This window comes from Microtus pennsylvanicus, chromosome 12 (assembly GCF_037038515.1).
Source record: "Microtus pennsylvanicus isolate mMicPen1 chromosome 12, mMicPen1.hap1, whole genome shotgun sequence".
Taxonomy (NCBI): Eukaryota; Metazoa; Chordata; class Mammalia; order Rodentia; family Cricetidae; genus Microtus; species Microtus pennsylvanicus.
Window position 1 is genome coordinate 59,408,546 of NC_134590.1, and position 16,411 is coordinate 59,424,956.

General features: G+C 46.2%; 1 protein-coding gene and 1 pseudogene across 1 annotated transcript in view; one reads left to right on the forward strand and one right to left on the reverse strand.

The window, feature by feature from the left end:
* The first annotated feature begins 739 nt into the window (after positions 1-739).
* Positions 740-16,411, forward strand: part of Stk32b (serine/threonine kinase 32B) — a 231,787-nt gene continuing 216,115 nt past the window's right edge. Inside the window, exon 1 of the mRNA XM_075943713.1 lies at positions 740-1,356. Coding sequence (XP_075799828.1) covers positions 1,305-1,356 — 52 coding nt within the window. The 5' untranslated portion in view covers positions 740-1,304. The remainder of the gene's footprint in view (positions 1,357-16,411) is intronic.
* LOC142832928 (large ribosomal subunit protein eL27-like) lies at positions 6,428-10,617 on the reverse strand (annotated as a pseudogene).

Below are 16,411 nucleotides of genomic sequence, written 5' to 3' on the forward strand. Positions count from 1 at the left end.
GCAACCTGGGTATCACCCCATTCGACAGATGAGATTCCCAGGACTGGCACACAAACACCAGATATGTAGTTTGTGAGAATGAAAACAGTTAGGCTACAAGCAGTTAATCAGATAGGTCAGGGCGGAGCTGGCTCCAGGCTCATCTTTTTTGTCCTTGCTTTCTGAGAAATTACATTATATTAGTAAAAAAGGAGGTGGGGCGGAGGGCAGAGGGAGGGAAATAGGTTAGGAAGACCCAGAAAAGAGCCTTTTCCTTTCACCACTTAGTTCGCACAGTGGCTCCCAGCGCCCAGCAGGTGGCAGGATACTGCTAGAGATGCCTTGTCCCTGGGTAGCTTGGGCCAGCAGTCCGCGCTACTGGTAATGCCAGCCTCATAGGGAGTTTCTGCCACACACTCTGGCCCCTGCAAGTCTAGGGTCCTTAGAGACCTCCCCCCCCCCCCCACACAAACCAGCACTTCCAAGCTGCTGGAGCCCAGAGGCCCAGATGAGAACCCGCCCCTACATTAGCCTCCAGGCTTCACAGTGTGAGGACAGGAACAGGCAATTTCCCCAAAACGACGGTCTTTGTTTTGTTTTTTTTTTTTTGTAAATGCCACTCTCGTGAGCTTCAGTTCTCTATGTACAAGGAGAGGTTACGTTAGACTTTACTGATCTGGGTTCTCCTTTCATTCATTAAACGTCCCAGAAAACAAAGAAGCCTGTGGCTGAGCCTAGTGGGTGACCGCAGTTCTGAGCCAACACGAACTGTCAAACGCTACGGGTGGGGAGTCCCAGGAACCCAGCTGCTCCAGGGAGGCCCCTTTCTTCGGAGTCCCCGCCCACCCGACTGTGAAATGGGGGCGGTGGCTTCTAACTCTTGGCTGAGATCCGGGTCTACGCCCCCTCCTCCCGCTGAACGCCCTCCCTCCCTTCTTCTTTCTCCTCTTCCTCCCTGTTCTTCTCATCACCGTTGTGAGCAGCGTTGCGCGGTGATCTGGACTTAGGGAGTCCCCGGGTTTCCATCAGTGCATTGTGCGTCATGGATAGAACAGGGTGAGGGCTCAGGGGGTAAGGCGATCTCAGCTGCGGGGCACCCTGGAGAAAAGGGTGACCACACGGTCCCCACCCCTGAGCTGCAATCAGCTCCCTCCACACACGCTACAACCCTGTCTGGCCGCTCCCATCGTAGCTTGCTTCCAGCATTCTGGGGCTCTCATCCCGCGCTCGATCTCCCAAGAGCATCCTGCATCCCTTATCCCTGTGAGAATCCTGCTTCTGACATCCCGAGGCCGGGCATGTAGTAGCGGCGGTAGCTGCGGAATATGGGCGGGAACCACTCCCACAAGCCCCCGGTGTTTGACGAGAACGAAGAAGGTAAGACACCCCCTCCCGCAGCCCGTTACTCTTCACATCCCCGGAGCATTTCTTCTGCCATCCTTCGCTGGGCACCTGCTAAGTGCAGTACAAGGATGGACACCTGGATCTCAGCACAACCGTGTCACCCGGCACTGGCTCTGCACCGGCCCAGGGCCAGGCATGGAGCTCCTACCTGGTCACCTCTTAGGCTTCTGTAGCCTTTAGAAACTCAGATCATGCTGAGCCCAGAGTTGGGACAGGCTGGAAAAGGACAAGAGAACTTAAGTTATCTCTTGGGGGGGGGTCACAGAGAAGACATTGCTTCACAGTGAAGTGTGGGGGGGGGAAGCGTTGTTCTGGTTCAGCGTCCTAGGATGCCAAGGTGGTCTTCAGAGCTTGAGATTGACAGAGGTGGCTTAGTTGGTGGAATTGCACAGTGTGTGTGTGTGTGTGTGTGTGTGTGTGTGTGTGTGTGTGTGTGTAAGAGAGAGAGACAGAGAGAGAGAGAGAGAGAGAGAGAGAGAGAGAGAGAGAGAGAGAGAGAGAAAGCCCGTCGCTCCGATTTGGTCTTGTGAGCAGGTACAGAGCATTCTTCATTCACTCAGGACCACATAAAGAAACTTTTTGAGGCTGAAATAGTGGCTCTAGGAAGAAGTCCTGTTTGGACCAGCTTCCTGGCGGGAAGTGTTGTAGGCTGTCCACTGTGTATAGACTCCAGGTCTGGAGAGTCTTTGCAGCTAATGGTGGGAGAACTTGGTACACGGGTATTTGGCTGAGCAGAAGTGTAAGTAGTTTTCTTAGCATTTATTTTCATTATTGTGTATCCCGGGTCTCAAAACCCTCTGAATCCTTGTTTCCCATATCCGTGATGGTTCCGAATCAGGTTGTTGTGAGTGCAATCATTAGTCACGAGTGAAAAGTGTCTTATGAACACGGTATCAGTTAATAATCTTCTGAGTAATAATACACATCGGCTTCTCTCTGCCTGTCTCTCTCCACTGTGCCCCAAATTAGAGTCCAGGCACCCTGAGCCTTTCCTTGGTGCCAGCCACTGTGCGGGGCTCACCCAGTCCCCAGATCCCAGTGGAACAGGTACATTCCTTGCGGCTGTTTTGCAGTGGAAGAGAGAGTTTCATAGTTCCAGTCCTAGCCTGCACCTGGCAGAGCTGGCCCTGAGGCTGGGCACCCTGAGCTCAGCTTCTCTTGCACAGGGTGCAGGTTTGGCTTCTGTAAACATAATTTCTAGAGCATCAAAGCTACAAGTGACCCTCTCCAAAGGGCGAGATCCCACCTAGGCAACGCCAAGGCTTGCTGGGCCAGCCATGTGGTCCTTCCTTGCGGGAGCCCAAGTCCGGTGGTTCTGAATGAACACCCTTCATGAGAGATAGTGAGGGCTCAGCATGGCTGGGGGTACTTGGCAGGCCCGATTCTACTAGGTCTTTACACTGGATTGGTCTGGTACAAGCCAAATGGTGTGAGGTCAGAGAGAGTGGGATCCTTGTATGTGCAGAAAGAGTTAGGACATCCCTGTAGCTTTGTCCCGCTTTAGGAATTAATGGTTGTAGCCTGGGTCAAGGTCACACTGGTAGTGTTCTGAACATCTCTTTGTCTTTTAAAAATCCTTCAGTAGGTTTGATTTTACATGTATATGTCAGTGTTCGTTAACAGTGTTCGACATAATCCTGATATTAGCTCTGTCCTTTGAAGCACACATCTCTGTGGGACAATGGCTTCTGGTAGCAATCACCTCTCTAAGATCTTGTTGTTTCTTCTCTGCCACAGCGACATTTAAATTTATCTTAATCACACACCCCAAACTGTGTGCACTAATACTTCACTTGTGGCAGACTATAGACTTCTAAAGAAAATAACTCTTTGAATTAAACAAAAGGAGCTTCCTTATGCACTTCAAGACAGCAAGGAGATACCCTTTAGCTTATAACTATTTTTAATTTTCATAATTATTTTTACTGAAGTTGCCATTTCATACTCCTGCCTTCCAAAAATACCAAATAAGGTCAGCAGAACCATTGCCCCAGGTAACGCCTGTGCACTTTATTCTTGCTGAAAAGCACCCCATTCTTGCATCCTTTCTTCACAGAGGGAATCTGTTACCTCTGTGTCAATGATTCACACCTGCTTTCTTTGCTCTAAAATACTTACTGTAGTTGATGGTTTGGTTTCTGTCTCGGGTCCCCATTCAGATTCTATCGAACCTGGGCAAGCCACGTGTTTTAGTGCAGATTGAGGTACAAGGCTGTGACATTACAGCCATATTCACGTATTTCCTGTGCACGCGTAGAGTGCAGTCTGCCAGTTGATGCTTTTCATATGTGTTTATAGATCTTTCTCACACACACGCCAAGCTGGATGCCAGGAGTGGAAGCCCAGTGGAGAGGCCCTAAACCTGGGAGAACACTCTCGTCTACACCTGAGTCTTGCAGGAATGATAGTGGTTTTCTGGGAAAGACATTTCCAAGGGTGAGAATAGAATGTACAAAGGCAGTTGGTAAAGCATGGCTCATTGGAGGTCTGGCAGAGCTTTTATTGCACCTGTGGAAGGTGAGGCAGTAAGGTACCATAAATGGGGCTGAATGTCAGGCCAGCCTCAAAGAGCCCAGGGCAATGTGGGGTGTGTAGAGCTCACCTTCCAGGAATCCTGGAGTCATCAAAGGGTTGTAGGTAGGGAATAGTGTGGGTCAGTGAACAAGCATGCTTCCCCAGGTGTCAGAGTTGCTAATTCCTGAACAGGTCTGATTTTGGAGGATTTGAATGTTAAATCACAGCAGGAAGTCTGCTGTGGTGTAAATGTTCTCCATTCTCGTGATGGGTATGGGGCTTACTGTGTTCAGGTCACAGCTGCCATGCTAGCACGATCAGGAAGAAGCAAGAAAGAGTGTGTTCGTGTCCCAGGAAGAATGGCTGCACCAAGGAGTTGGCAGTGTTTTTATCTTGGTGGCATGTGAAATAATGTATTTACTGTGATGTCATCTGAGGGTAAGGCAGAAGATTGTGCAATCCCCTCACCTGAGCCTGGTTGCACAGCTAATGACGTACAACTAATAGGGAGTGCTTCTGCTGGAACCAACTGGCTTGGGCCACTTGGCCCTTTTTGTATCTGTTTGAAACCCTAGCCCGGCTAGCACTTAGAGTGCCAGCTTGGCCTCCTTCTGTCCTCCTGACTGCAGCTCTCACCTCTCCAGTGTCATCCGGGTGTAGCATCTAGGGCCGTCCTGCTCTAGGAGTGCCAGGCTGCACCAGGTCTCTGTTCAGTTGCCCTCTGTCTCCCTTTCTCTGATCCCAGGGACAGTCACATGAAGACTGGGATGAAAGCAAAGTCCTTGTATCCACCTGGATCTGACAGCTCTCACTCCTCTATGACCCCAGCACACATTAACCTTGACCTATGTTTCCCTCCCCAACATGTCTTTATGAGGGCTTCATTGACCTCCCTTTGCATAATGGCACTTTCAGCCCTTACTTCCTTCATTTTCTTTCTACTGCCATTGCCACCTACCATACAGCTTACATTATTATTTTCTTAATTATCATCTGTGTTAGTTTTCTGCCACTGTGGCAAAATACCCGAGCTGAACAATTTATAAGCACAGGTCTGTTTTAGCTCACAGTTTCCAAGGGTTTGGACCCTCATTTCTTGACTCTGTTAGTTTTTGCCTGTGTTGGTACAGCAAAGATACATGGCCAGGGAAGTGACATCCAGGAGATAGGGACAGGAGAAAGCTAGGGTCCCAGAATGCCTTCAAAGGCTTGTCACCAGTGACCTAACTACTTTCTGCTTTTGAATTCAAGTCCATTTATGCATTGTTTGAGAAAGCCCAGTGAACTAAGGACAGATTGTGGGGCAACTAATGGATTTACTAGGTAAGCCAGCTGGACCTAGTGCATAGCTTAGAGAACTTGGCAGCTGGTGGCATTGTTGCTTGTCCATGACAAAGCAGCTGATGAGCAGCTTAAGGGCTTACTCTGGCTCACGGTTTGAGTGGACACAGTCTGTCCTGGAAGAGATGCATGGCAGCTGGATCAGGAGGCTGCTGGTTACATTGTATCAGCAGTTAGGAAGCTAGAGAGTGAACAGGCAGTGGGGTTTGTTTATATAAATCTACCATGTCAAGATCCACTTCCTCAAGAAGGGAGGCTTCTGCCTTAAAAAGGTTCCACAACCCTTTCTAAATGGTGGCACAAGCTGATGATCATGCGCTCAAAAATACAAGCCTCAGTCTTGAAGATGAAGGTGCGTTCTGTCTAAGTCAACTTATACCACTATTTTCAATGAACAACAAGGCCTGGGATTTTGCAGAAGAGAGTAGCAACAGGTAGGGCTATACATTTACCAGGTGTTATCTCCAAAAAGTTCCACCTCCTCTCGGTGGCACAGATTGGTAACCAAGTCTTTGATACATGGACCTCTGGGGATGAATTGTATCCAAACCACAGTGCTATGGGTTTTCCACACAACTCTAAGTATAGTAAGAAGGAAATGGAAGGTTAGACTCACGAAGAGTTAGAGTTTTGTTAAGATAGGAACTTAATGAGAAATCCAGTGTCCCAAGGCATAAAAGAATACCCAGATCAGAACAGAGATGCCCATAAGCCCTGGCAAGTGAATGGAGTAGAACAAGATGCCCATAAGCTCTAGGAAAGAGAGGGAAAGTATGAATCTTTTCAGCAACAGCTGGGCTCAGCTTCTCGAGTACTCTAGAACCTTCCCTCATGAATCTCCCCTGTCTTCTGAGGGTTTTATGCTAGGACAGGATTTCTTCTCATGGAATTCACCAGCCTCAAGACTCCAAGTGGAGGAGAGAGCTTCTTTCTCATGGTCACTGCGGAGTCAGCTCTGATTGGTCCATGTTAAGACTTGGGCCATTCTGTAAGCAGGGAGATCCGACATTCTAGCTAGTCAGCTCAGATTGTTCAGGCCTTGCTTAGACACTGGGTGGAGGGAAAAGCATAATGGTCTGGGACACTAACTGATGTCATTCAATTGTTAAATCCCATGTTTGTCAACTCTCCACCACTAGAGCAAAGGATCTGAGGTAATTGCCTTATAAAAGAAAAAGTTTAATTTGGCTCACAGATCTGCAGACTTCTGCCCATGATCAGTCAGCTCCACTGTTTTAGACCTGTAGTGAAGCAGCTCACAGGGCATGTGCGGCAGATGAAAACCTATGAAGCAAAAGCCAACAAAAGAAGCCAAGGTAGAACTGCCCCCATCGAGGGCATGCCCCTGTAGTAGCTGGGAGACCTCCTACTAGGCCCCATCTCTTGGTAGTTTACATACTATTTTGGGGAGCATGAGCCTTTGGGAAGCATTCAGCATCCAAAAAGCAGCACAGGCCCACTTTCTAAACAAGATTGGGACCTCTTTGAAGCGTGGTCATTGCTTCCTCTCCTTCTCCTTCTTTCTTCTCCTTCCTTCTCCTTTCTCCTTCTCCTTCTTCTTTCTCCTGCTCCTCCTCCTCCTTTTTCTTCTTGCCACTAAACCTGCCAGGCCCAGGACAAGGTAACTGAAAAGCATAGGGCAGCCATGTGTGAATATAGACTGAAGGCAGCCCCTTATGGGGGGGGGGGATTTTTGTGTCCCTCTGGGTTCTGAAGCTACTGAGGAGTGAACATCGACATCACACTGACATCACATGTCAGTGAAGTTTGTGTGACCTTCAGAGTGGGATGGTCTTCCCTCTTCTGTTCCCCGGTTTTTACCTTCTAACAGATGGGTAGAGAATTGAGTGTGCAGAATGGATTAGGTATCCTGCAAGTTGCAGCTTCACAGTTCCCAGTCACAGTGTACAGCAGCCCATGAGACAGCCCCACATGGCAAAAACTGAGGTGTGCATGCCAGGCAGTCTGGAGTGCTAAAACATGCTCGCATGCAGTGACTCTTGGTGTCAATTGTCCTTCTGTTCAGGGAGGTACTGCCCCTCCCCCCACTGATGGGTAAGACACAATTCTTGCTTTAGGAGACAGCAGAGGAAGGTGAAGATGGTTCTTCCCTAGGAAGTGATGTGTGTGGGGATGGAGGCAGGCTTGGTCCCCGGTTTTGAGGAAAGGGTTTAGGAAAAGGAGGATGAATTGGCATCAGCTGGCACCGAGCCTGCTATGTTCCTGAGAGAACTGGGAAGAACGGTATGCTGAACACTCCACCAGTGTTTAACATTGAGGCTTTGAGCATTAGAAGGTGGAAATGGAGAAACGGATCCTTAAAGGGATCTGGGGGCCGGCCACCCCAAAGTTACACTAGTTACGAAGGCTGTGAGGAAAAGTTCAGGATGGCAGATGGAAACTGGCTACTTAAACTACCCGTGAAGGGAAACTGGGGTCATTCTCAGCCAGAGTCAGTCCCAGTCGAGGAAAATATGATGCCATTGCTGCAACCAACCTGGAATCTTTCTCCTTTGAGCACTTGGCTCTTGGGTCTTCCTGAATGTCCTTACCTATTGGAGGTTTTCCTCTCTGACTCATCTTACAGAGACACTCCACCAGTTAAGTCACTAAAATAAATGGTCCCCCTTCCCAATGTCGGCTGTTGTCACTCTGCATCAGCATCCCATTCCGTCTTCTTAAAAAGAATAAAGGACAGTATTTTCTTATTTTGTTTCTAAGAGTGTACATACGTGTGATTCTGTGGGTGGGCATGTGCACAGGAGTGCAGACATCTATAGTGGCCAGAAGAGAGTGTCTGGTCCCCTGGAGCTGCAGTTACAGGGGGTGGTGAGTTGCCTGATATGGGTGCTGGTATTCTATAAGAACAGCAAGCACTCTTAACCACTGAGCCATCTCTCAAGCACCTCTTCTCTTTTTGTGCTTGGGAAAACTTAAAAGATCCCCGTCCCCTTGAAGTTGTGAGGGCCATGTGAATGACTTTGGTCAAAGTGAGCAACAGTGAAGTGAATCTTACCTTGGGTAAAATGTTTACTGACTGGTAGGTGTCATTTCATATCTGTACCTTAAGATAAGCAGAATTATCTGAAAGGCAGAACTTTACTTCTGCCTGGCTCAGAACAGTGTGGACCAGAGGCCATGCCCTTTACCAGCTACCCAGAAACGGGACACAGACACTTTGGCTGCTTTAAGTCACTGAGGTTTGGGATGCTTGTTATTGCAGCATAACTCACCTTACTCTGCCTGCCACTGCAATCAAAAGTCAGCTGTCCCTTAAGCGAGCATTTGAGTTTTTACAGTTAGGTATCATATTGGTGATGTTAACCTCCATACACTTGGTCACACCGAGAGAATTTCCTCCTATCCTGATTTGCAAGCAAGTTTTAACTTTTCAAGTGCAGGTTGAATTTCCATAAATGCTTTTCCTGTGTCTATGGAAATAGTATGTGGATTTCCTACGGTCAAATGCAATCTTAAACCAACTGATTTTTCAGTTTTGAATCAACTTTTTCAATATTGGAGTAAACCCTCATGTTTTAGTTCCAGTTTCTATTGCTGTGATAAAATACCAAAACAAAAACCAAACAAAAACGATATAAAATAACCTCCCCCAAAACTGCTTGAGGAGGAAAGGGTTTGTGTTAGCTTACAACTTCCAAGTCACCCTCCGTGGGGAAGTCAGGGCAAGAACTGTAGGTAGAAATCTGGAGGCAGAAACCGAAGCAGAGGCCATGGAGAAATGCTGCCGGCTGGCATGCGCCCATGGCAGCCTCAGTCTTCTTTCTTACACACTCCAGGACTACTTGTCCAGGGGGCACCCCTCACCATGCGCTGGCCCCTCCCACATTAGTAATCAATCATCAGTCAAGAAAATATCCCACAGGTTTACCCATAGGGCAATCCGGTGTGGTGGGGTTTTTGTTTTTTTGTTGTTGTTTTGGTTTGGTTTGTTTTGGGTTTTTTTGTTTTGTTTTGTTTTTTGTTTTTTCAACTGAGGTTGCCCTCTTTCCAGATGACTCTACTTTGTGTCAAGTTGACAAAAACTAACTAACTAACTAACTAACTAACTAACTAACTAACAACTAACCAGGATTCTCATTTGTTATGGCATCGTATTATCCTGGATTTGACTTGCTTGTATTTAGTTTATAATTTTTTCATAGGAAGATATTACAGCCAGACCTTAACTGATTCAAAAAAGATTACTGTTTTGAAAAACTACTCAGTGAAAGTAAAACTTATCAAAATGACAGGAGGAGAATCTAAGTGTTGGGGAAGTTCTATAGTTCTATGACCCAGTGAGTCTTTCTGAGATGACAAGTCTAGGCCTAGGTGTCATTATAGATACACTTGCCCAACTATTAGACATAGCAATCTTCCAAACTGCCTTCAGAAAATAGGTAGAAAGAATGTCTTTTAAAAAACCTTTTTATTAGTTAATGTGTATATTTGTGAGTTTACATGGATTTATGTGCATTGAGTGCATGCAGTATATATGGAGGCCCAAAGAGGGCAGCAGAACCTCTGGAACTGGAGTTACAGTGGGTTGTGAGTCTCCATGTGGGTGCTAGGAACCAAATCCAGGTTCTCTGTAAGAACAGTGTTCTTAAGCACTCAGCCATCTCCCCAGCCCCAATAGTATCTTTTTGATAGCTTCAGTATTGTTTTAATTGCGTTAAATCAATTCTATTAACAGAACTATAGATGGGCCTTGCTATTTTCTGAAAGGGTTTATGAAATACTGCTATCCTAGGTGAATTTCAAGTGTACTGTACAATGTTACATCTGATGTCCTAATCTCTGCCTAGTGTTGATAGGGTCTGTTGTAATGACTCCTTTTTCAGTTCTGGTTTGGACAATTTGCACTTCCTTGATTGATCTTTGGGTTATCAGCTATTGACTATAGTTTGAATTTGTTTGATTCCTGTTTGCTTTCTTTGTTTAACTGTTCTTTTTTAATTTTTAATGATGGAAACAAAAATATACCTAAAAGCAAAGCTTCTGAAAAAAGTCCTTTGTTCTTCTCTGTCTTATATTATTCCTCATACTTGACCTTGACCTCCTGTTTGGGCTTGCATTCCAGGCCTGCATCTCTAAAGACGTCCTTGTTCAAGGGGATGTCTATGGAGGACCTGTGGGCGTGAGGTGGTTGTACTTACAAACTTTCATGAAGGTCTTGTTCTTTGGTTTCTTGGTGGTTTTCTTCTTACCCATGGAAGATGTTACTTTTTGGGGATAGTGGTCAGTTCCAGCCACCAGGGCATGGCTTTAAGGGTGGTCTGAAGTACCACCAATGTTCTTCATGATAACAGCTTTGCGTTCAGAATAGCGTTCAGCCAGGACTAGCACCACTTCCCTGAGTTTCATGAACTTGCCCATTTCGACAGCAAGCAGCCAGTATGCAGCAGAAAGGTGGATTCCCCTCCCCCCCAGGGTTTTGAAACAGTTTTAGATCATGAGCTCTATTTCCTGGTTCACCCTACTCTTACTCCTCATTCTGTATTTCACCTAAGTAATTCCACTAACATTATTTCTCTTGACTGAGTCATTTCGTTTGGCATTCCTGCTAATGTCTGCTTACTACTGGTGACAAGTTTTTCCACATTTCTTTGTGCCTTGAAATGTCTGAATTTATGTAGAATTATTTTGTAGCTGTCAAGTTCCATATTGCCATTTTCTCCTTCAGTGATTTGAAGTAGATCCCGTTGTCTTCTGTCCTCTGTCATTCTGAGAGGTGGCTGCCAGTACCGCTTTTGTTCTGTTTAAGTTTGTCTTTTCTTGTCTGTCTGTTCATAAGGGTTAATTTTTCATTTTCAGGAATGCAGCACAATGTATCACCTGTGATGTTCTGGCTGTTCCTGCTTGTGGAGACAGCTTCCTGAGTCTACCCTTACATGTGCTACCTTTAGAGGATCTTATTTTGCCTCCTAGTTCTGGTCCTGATGTTGACTCTTTCTCCCCACATTATCACATCGAGAGTAGAGTGGCGTAAGACTTTCCGTAGAGACCCTGCATAGCTTTGACCATAATTTTGTGGCTTGAGTCATTTTTGTTTTATTCTGAACATTTTCTTCCGGCCTATTTATTTTAATCACTTCAAGTCTGTCTTTCTGCTGCTAAGTGCAGCTATTAAGTTCCTCGCATTAACTGTTGGGTTTTCAGCTCTGGAATTGCTGAGTCAATCTCTTTCAATTTCTTACAATGCTCTAAATTTGCCTTGAAGTTTCTTCAACACATTGATTGGTAATTTCGCTTTTCTTTTCTTTCATTCTTACTTTTTTTTTTTGTAGTAACACTGTGGATCTCCTGTTTCCTGTTGCTTAAATTTGTCTTTCCTTTTGTCTGATTGATACTTTTCACAGAATAGCATGTATTGATAAACAATATGGTGTGTAACTACCGTATAAGTCTATGATTTACCTGGAAAATTACAGAGATAACAGAAGACTTCAGGGGACGTTTCCCTTCATAGCAGTGACTTCCACAGGACAAGCAGTCATGTTTCATCTGAATCCTCACAGAGAATGGGAGAGGGGGCTTGAAATCCTGTGAGGACAGTTCTTGGATGTAGCCCTTGCTCTCCTTGAAGGGTTGCCAGGGGTGTTGGGCAAACCTCCCTGTTGGTAGACTCTTACTTTTAGTACTGCCCCTGCCCCCCACAGCCTCTGAGGCCTTCCAGATCTGATGTCTTCTCAGTCTCTTGGAATTTGCTTTCAGATTTGACAGACACTCTTGGAAGCGGGAAGAGCCCTTAATGTTGGGCCCACCCATTTGACCTGGCCTTTCTCTAGCACATCTGACCTGAATCACTGTTCTCCAGTGAGAGTGCTATTGTTCCTCCAGATGGAATTTCTAGAGATAAATTGTATGCACTCATTATAGCCTCTCTTGGTCATTGGTCAAAATGCCCCAAATCATTGGAAGCTACTCTCCTCCTCGGTGTTGGTCAGTGCTTAAGAGCCGCTTGAAGATGGACAGCTGTGCCTCCCGAGATTCACCCAACGCTAGCTTTCCCAATCCTCAGCATCGCCCACAGCCTCTCCCCCTCTCTCTGCCATGTTCTGCTCTCTCTGTGGCACTCCTCAAGCTGCTGCATCTTGAGTTCTGCCACAACCCCAGGGAAGCAGCTTTCACTTGTGCTGTCGTGACCTGGTGGTTCTTCGAAATAGCAGATAGCTGTAACCTTTCTTGCTTGAACAAAAAATTAAATCACTCCTGAACTGACCACCACGCAGAAGAAATAGAACACGCCTGTCCCCTTTCCAAACATTCCTATCCCTAGACAACCGTGTTTAGTTTGTATTGGGTTTGGGAATCACAAAATGGTCACATTTTTGGCATACTTTTGTGGCTTGCTGCTCTTACTTGAGGCTGAGTCTCCAAGATTCACCCAAGAGACTGTGGATACTAGGATTCAGTTGCTTTTTGTTGCTGTATAATGTTCTATTGCATGAATATACCATCACTCACTTTTCCTTTTTCCCATGGTTCTAAATATTCGCACTGTTCCTAGTTTTTGGCTCTCATGAGCAGCTCTGTGGACCATAATTTTGCATGCTCCTCCTAATGCACAAGTGCAGGGATGTTTTGTTGATGTGCACTCAAGGAGAACCACTGGACTGGCTGGAGAATAGACACATGTGCAGTTTTGTAAGGCTCCAGCAGAAACTGTGCAGAGTGACTTATCCCCTCAAATTCCAGGAAGCCACGCACAGTCATTCCTCAGTCTCCACAGAAGCGTCATGACGTGGAGACCAGATTCAGTCACCACAGACTAGTTTATGTGGTTTATCATCCTCTGTTAGTATCACCTGATTCTTTCTGCTTCCATAGTGGCACTGGCTTTATCAATCTGTTTAACCAAATCTATTCAAATGCCACCACTGCCAATCAACACTAAGCTTTTGCAATTATATGTGCCTTCTCCATGTAGGGCACATCTTAAATTGAGCTAGACAGTCAAAGTGCTTGGAAGCTGTGAGGGACATATGCCAGGCTTGGTGACATATACTTTGTGGTGGTTTGAATAAGAATGGCCTCCATAGGCTCATCTATCTGTATACTTAGTCATCAGGGAGTGGCCCTACCTGAAAGGATTAGGAGGATTCAGAGGTGTGGCTTTGTGTATGTCACTAGGAGTGAACACTGAAATTTCCAAAGCCCACAGCAGGCTCAGGCTCTCTTCCTGCTGCCTGCAGATCAGGATGTAGAACTCTCAGCTACCTCTCCAACACCATACCTGCCTGTGTATCGCCATGCTCTCCACAATGATGATAATGGATTAAATTGATGACACTGTAGGCAAGCCTCCAATTAAATTCTTTCTTTTGGAGGAGTTGTCTTTGTCACAGATTCTCTTCACAGCATTAGAACAGTGCTTGAGCCATACTTGTAGCCCACGCATTTTGGAGTCAGAGACAGGAGGCTTGTTAATTTGAGGGCAACCTGGTCTACATAGTAAGATCCAGTCAACTTGAACTGCTTGGCTGGTGGCTACCACACAGAGAAGCTGGCCTCTTTGGCCTTGCCAGCATTCTGGGTTACTGGCTCTTCTCCTTTGTTGACTGGATGAACACGTAACTGCATGGTATTGCGGCTTCAAATGTGCGCTCTCGTTAACAACCTGAGGTTGCTTCATTCACTTAGTTCCTAGTTGTTTTTCTGCTCCTGCAAAGGGCCATTTCGCAGCTTCTTACTTTTTTTTCTGGTAACCTGATTTCATTTGCTGAGGTTCTCTGCGATCCTACCTGACGTCTCCTTGTCCGCTGTGAGATGCTCTTATTTCCCCTGCCTTTGCTGGCCCGTTCTAGTCCTTCACAAGGTCTTATGTTAAGGCGGCTGCACTTACTGCATTTCCCTTATGGCCTGTGGTGTATTTTCTTCACTGAAGCTGCCGTGGGAGAACTCAGCTCACTGTGGGCGTTGCCATCTCCGAGCTGGTGCTCCCCAGTGTTGCCCACAGGCCATTATGTGGGGGTCATTTTCTCAATTGCAGTTCCCTCTTCCCAAATGACTCTAGCCGGTGTCAAGCTGACATAAAACTAGCCAGCATAGCAACACTCTGGTTCAGATATCACACATCATTGGACTCCCCTAGACATTTGTACTTTAGGGGACAACTTTTGCCAAGAGCAGCTAGCTTAGCGAATTCACAAGTACGGTGATGTCAGTTTTCCTGGCTCACCACCCTTCAGTGGCCCTCACCAGTCTATTAGGTAAAGATTAGAACTGTAATAGGTTTTCAAGGCTCTTGGTGCTCCACAACCTGCTTATCTCTCTCAGTTCACCTTTACTGAGTTAAATCAGTAAACAGTGCTTAAAATCCCATGTCCAGACTCTGGCACACAGCTGCTGTCACCCACCCCCCAAGTTGCTGCAATAAAATGTTCAAGCACAACTTGCAGGAGGAAGGATTTTTTCCTACCTCCAGGTTGCAGGACATCTCGGCAGGGAGGTGGCAGTGGCAGGAGCTTGAAGCAGCTGGTCACATGATATTCACAGTCAGAAAACAGCATTGGTTGCCTGTCAGCTCAGCCAGCAAGACTCAGCTCACTTTCTCCACTTATGCAGCCAGGATCCCCTGCTTAGGGAACAGGGATTCCTTCCTCCACAATTGTAATCTTTCTAACCTCCCACAGACATACCCAGAGACCAGGCTCCCGGTGAGTCTGGACTTTGCGAGCTGGGAAAGTGTAAAAGGTACACAGCCACTTTCCTCTGATGTGAACATGGGCTTCTTTGCAAAGTCCATCACAGCTGCAACTCCAGTTATTTTGAAAATGAATGTGCCTCCCCCAAGAAGCTCTGTGGTCTTGTGGCCTCTCCCACGGGACCCGCCAGCTTAGGAAGTAGCGGCATTGCATTTACCTTTCATGAATATGTGTCAGAATAGGCAAGGGAAAGCCTTGTAACCTTTCAGAGGTGACAGGGGTCTTTCTTTGAATATGAAGGAGATAGCCTACCAGGGTTTGAAAAGAAAGAAGGTAAAGGGAACCAAGCCTAGTGCTTCCAGAAGCACTTAAAATACACACTTTGGGGGTAACTGGGACAACCAATTAGAAGCAAGCAGCTCTTTCTAGCTTCTCCACAGCTTAGCAATGGAAACACCCAGAAAGCAGCTCCTCTGAGAGGCGGGGCATGGAGAGGATGTGCTGAAGCTTAATGCTGTGCATGCAGAGCCTTGGAGAAAACCATTGACTCAGTTTGGGAAATGTATTCAACACTTTACAACAATCCCTGACTCTGGAGATAACATCAAGAGATAGCTGCTTCCCCCAAAGGCTCTCATATAAAAATGCAGAACTATCAATTTCACCATGTATACGTGTCTAACATAGAAAAGCAGAAGACCTTAAAAGGCAAGGCAGCGTGGCTTCTCCAAGCATTTATGATTGTCTTGCAACCAACTCCAAATATGCTGAAGGGGATGTACTACCAGATAAGAATTCACAACATCAATGAATTTTAAAAATCACGAAATATCTTAACGCATTCAGGAAGATAGCACAAGATGTAATGGGAAGTTTGGGAGAGGAAGGGGGTTGACTTTCAAAGAGAAACAAAAAAAAAATATCAAAAGCTTCGCAAGAAAAGAAGCTAAGTGTCCCAGTTAGCCTTAGCTGACAGCTTGACACAGTGTACGGTCATCAAAGAACGGAGTCTCAACTGAGTGATTGCCCACATCAGGTCAGCCCATAGGCATATCTGTAAGGAATTGGCTTGGTTGGTAATTGATAAAGGAGGCTCATCCCACTGAGAGTAGCACCGCTCCCTGGGCTGGTGGTCTTGGTCCTTATCAGAAAGACAGTGACACATGAGTGAGCTGTAGACTTGCAACTCAGGTTCTGCTTCAAGTTCATGTTTGAGTTCCTGCCTTGGTTTCTGCCAATGATGGACAAATGGACGACGATGAACCTGAAACCCGGATTAAGCCTCTTCCTCCCTTAAGTTCTCCTAATGAGATCACGGCAGCAGAAAGGAAATCAAAACAGTTAGTAATTCCAAAAAGAACAGTGAAGAGTTTCACCAACAGCCTAGACCAAGCAGAGGGAAATTCCCAGGGTTTGAAGACACAGCTGATCCATTTTAGCACTCAGACAGCAACGAAGCAAGGACAGCAGGCAGGAACAAAGTGCATGAGACCCGTGGGATGGGGTTTAAAGACTAAATTTAG